Source organism: Phragmites australis, chromosome 16 (genome assembly GCF_958298935.1).
Source record: "Phragmites australis chromosome 16, lpPhrAust1.1, whole genome shotgun sequence".
Lineage (NCBI taxonomy): Eukaryota > Viridiplantae > Streptophyta > Magnoliopsida > Poales > Poaceae > Phragmites > Phragmites australis.
In genome coordinates, this window is record NC_084936.1 from 5,059,870 (window position 1) to 5,064,136 (window position 4,267).

A 4,267-nucleotide genomic window follows, 5' to 3' on the forward strand; every position below is an offset into this window, starting at 1 on the left:
CATTTATTATTGATTTACATTAAATATATGTATCATTGCATGCATGTATTGAGAGAGAGATGGAGAGATTGAGGAGTGAGAGGGAGTACAGAGAGGACAGAGAGAGGGAGGAGGGGAGGGAGAAGAGGCAAAACACTACCGTCTGAATCTTTCTACAGATAGTGATTTCAGGTTTATCACTGCCGGCTGAAGGATTTAGCCGGTAGTGATAAGGCCCTTCGCTGCCGGTCCACCCAGCCGGCAGTGATAGTCCACGACTATCACTACCCGTTGCCCACTGCCGGCTCCAAAATCGACAGTGAAGGTGGTTTTGGAGCTGACAGTGAAGGGGCTTTCTGCAGTAGTGGCATCTGCTTGTGATGTCTTCCAAGCGCAACGTCGAACCTACGAACAACAGTCTCCAGTCGCTATCAACTCTAGATCTGGATAGGTCTCTGTTGATGTAGCTCATCGAACGATTCAACTTACTATGATCGAAGTGTCCAAATCCACTGATCGAGTTGTCGATCGCCACCATACTGCACCTTGCACAATGTCCCTCCTGGACCATGCAAGCTTTGCGTGTTGCTGAATATCTTCTCGTGCCTTCACATGATCTTTCTCTATAGCTCTGATACCACTTGTTAAAAATTTAGTGAAAGCACACCAATATCGACAAACTAAGCACAAGATCAACACACCAAAGCACAATATTTTTAACGAGGTTTGGTCATCTTGTCTATATCGTCGGAGCATGACTACGAATACTCCTCCTCTTATTCATCTGTTGTCATCCAAAGGTTATAAAGATGGTGCTCAATATTTATAGGTCTCGAAATAGAAATTGTAACTCAATTCGTAATCCCACCTAATTATAACTCTAGCATATTTGTAACCGACTCTTTTGTACATATATCCCAACACCATGTATGCACCTCATCAATCTACTCCCATTTTACCCATGCCAACAAATTCTGCGATTTGATTTACCCTGCATATACAGGTTTATTTGGCAGAACTCTGATTCTAAAAATTTTTAGAGCTAGGTACCTTTAGCTCTACGAATTCGTAAAGCTGAAGCTAAAGGTATACCCGAGTTGTTTGAGTGTGCCATCTTCTTCCTATTTTAGATTAAAAATAAAGATTTATATTATTTTATTTTAGTCTATAAATTTTAGATCTGACATATAGATAAAGTTAGAGCCATCTCAAAAGAGACCTTAGATACACGGACGGATCATGCATGGATGTTTCAACGTTTTGGAACCGCCAGCATTCAGTACGCACGTCTTTGCAGTTACGCTAATGACAGAAACAGATAAGTGTATATACTAATCTGGAGGCTGATATATATTTTTGTGGATGGGATATCCACAAGCAAGCAGACAGGACAAACAGGTAGGGCGCTTGGTATCAGGTGATGGAGCAGGTAGCTGCTGGACTGAGAATCCCAGTAGAGAGGTGAGCCATGGCTGGCTGTGGAGCTGGTGGAGATAGATGGACATTGAATATATTCCGACGAGAGTTGGTGGGCGAGTTAATCTTGCGATCCATTTCAGTTCACGCGGATGGGATCGATCGATGAGATGAGATGAGATGAGAGCGAGGACGGTTCAGTTTGTAGGGTTTGTCTGCGTCCTGTTGGTCTTTCCATGCGTCGTCCTGCTCGAGAATTCCGTCCTGTTCTCGCGCGCCTGTTTCAGGAGCAGGTGTGGTCGCCACGGTGGCTCTGTCGCCGGTCATTGTCAGTCACCCATTGATCCAATCGAGCGAGCGCAATTTACACCCACGTCATGCTCTCGTCGATACTAGTGCGAGCAGTAACTTAATTTCTTTTCTTTGGGAGTGTTTTGTTTTGTAAATACAGTGGTAGTATTAAGTACTAACTACAATGTGCCTAGTTAAACTCTGCTATTGTTTAGAGCTTGTGATTCTTTATTTTTTTTTTAAAGAAGAGTTTGTGATTCGGCAAAAATGAAAATGATGCGGGTGAATTCGTCATACATATAGTTCTGTACTATTACATTTCCTGTAACATTCAGATTAAAAAAAAAAACGTAATTTTAGTCAAAGAACATTTGTAGTCCACTTTGAAAAAACTCAAAAGAACATGTCAAGATCTTCTCCCTTTTTTTTGCCTAGAGAGAGTAGTAATAGTTAGTAGCAGCATTCAAGGGCATTGCTATATGTCGTGCGTGCGGTGCCTGCCCTTCTTCTCCTCCTCCGGTCCACCATACATATATAGCAGTCAATAAATAGATGGAACGGCTGGCTCGGCTCATTCCTCACTGCTAAATCTGCAGTGCCCTACTGGGGAGGAGTAAATCGCATTGAAAACTACGAGCTTATCGCATACCAAATAGAAAGAGGAAGAAGAAGAGAAAAACAGAAGCCTCCAAGGAGGAGAAGAGGAGGACGACGACGAATCAGCCATGGAGACGGCGGCCTCTTCGTCGTCCATGTTTTCTGCACACCCATGCTTGCTGCTGCAGTACATCGTCCGGGCTTGCGCAGGCTACCTGCTGGGTCTGTGTGGTGGTTCTGACGGTGATGGCGCACAGCCTAGCACTGCTTCTGATACCGCGGCTACCTCTCAAGGAGAACTCTCGGAGGGAGGCAGCAAGCCGACTGTTGTAAGTGCTCCTGCTTCTTCTTTTTCTCGTTTTAAAAAGCGGGAATTTAAAATTAAAAAAATAGACATTTTAGTGAATTAAGTTGTTTCCCTTTTACGACGGAGTCCTGTTTGAGCCCAAAATTCTTAGGTGTAAACGCTAGCATCAATTTATAATCACGAGCATCCATGTGGGCAGAGGCCGGGGTTTGCATTTGCTTATTCTATTATGTAAAAAAAAAATTGTTATCACAACAATACATATATAGAATTATTTCAACGATGCGATCTTTGTTAAATGAGTTTATGAGAAAGAAAAGTAATCAATTAAGATCGAGGCAAACATGCACCAATATCTCAAATATTAACTATTTCGCTTTAAGATTCATAAACTTTTTCTGAAATAGGTGTATTGAAGTAAACTCCTAACCATCAAGCTAGAGCGTCGTTTGGGATGTTCATCTCGGAGACAATGATCGAGCATAAATATTTGATTTCGTTTAAATTCCCCATAAGCTGATATGCTAGTTTATGTATGTATATATATGTATACATATATATATGTATGTATATACATGCATACATATACATATATATGTCTATGTGTGTGTGTATATACATATATGTATATGTATATATACTCACATATATGCTGCCTTTATGTGACAAATATATGTGTTTCTGAAAAGTTCAATTAGTTTGTTTGTGTTGTTGTGAGCAGAGAGATTTGGCTGGCGCTCAAGTGCTGGCTAGAAGAAGAAAGCCTCCAGGGAGGCCCGGTGGCCCAAGAGAAGGGAGAGGTGGCAGCGGTGGGTCACACAACTAGCTATGCAGGCTTAGTCCTCTCAAAAAAAAAAAGCTATTCAAGTTTAGTATACTGGATGTATTTCGTCAAAAAAATAATATACTGGATGTACATACAGATGTTGTCGGGTACTCGGGTGTATGTACGGATTACGCGCGGGATTCGTTCCTTCATGTTTGCAGTTTTAAAATTGAAGCTTTAGGGGTTGGGGGATCGTCTCATTTCAACAAAGGAAAAACATGATTGCCAAGTACTTCCTCCGATCCTAAATTTAAGTCTATTTAGAATTGTTGTTGGTAGACCAAAATATAATTGTTGTTGGTATTTAAGCTTTATCATCAATGTCTAAAAAAAATAGTATAGGTTGATATAAAATATTGATGTTACTAGAATCATTATGAATCATTCCTTCATACTATATAACTCATTATATTTAAAATAATATATTTTTATAAAATATTAATAGTCAAAGTATTATAGTAATAGAGAACATGTTGATGTCCTACTAGGTTTATATTGGGGATCGGAGGGAGGAGTATAACTCTGCGCATTGTTTGAATGCCTTGGTTGGCTGCAAACATATAAAAAGAGACTTGCCGAATCTATAGGATACTACTCCCTCTATACACTACTTTAGGCACCAACGTGCTCACCAATACACTACTTTGACTACTAATTATTAATATAAAATATATACAAAATATAATAAAATTGTAAAACAAAATCACACTACCAAAAAACACTCTTCATTGCCCCCTATCACTGTCGATTCGAATATAACCAGCAGTGATAGTGTATTACTACTAGTTCTTGTGAAGAACAGACAGTAAAAATAATTATCACTACCGGTTCGTGTCCAGAATAAGCAGTAA

The 4,267-nt window shown here is 40.1% G+C and overlaps 1 protein-coding gene across 1 annotated transcript; it reads left to right on the forward strand.

The window, feature by feature from the left end:
- The first annotated feature begins 2,184 nt into the window (after positions 1-2,184).
- On the forward strand, positions 2,185-3,659 carry LOC133896302 (uncharacterized). Its single transcript, XM_062336880.1, has 2 exons — positions 2,185-2,612; positions 3,312-3,659. The coding sequence occupies exons 1-2, from the start codon at positions 2,412-2,414 to the stop codon at positions 3,414-3,416; spliced, it is 306 nt and encodes a 101-aa protein (XP_062192864.1). The 5' UTR covers positions 2,185-2,411; the 3' UTR covers positions 3,417-3,659.
- The last annotated feature ends 608 nt before the right edge of the window (positions 3,660-4,267 follow it).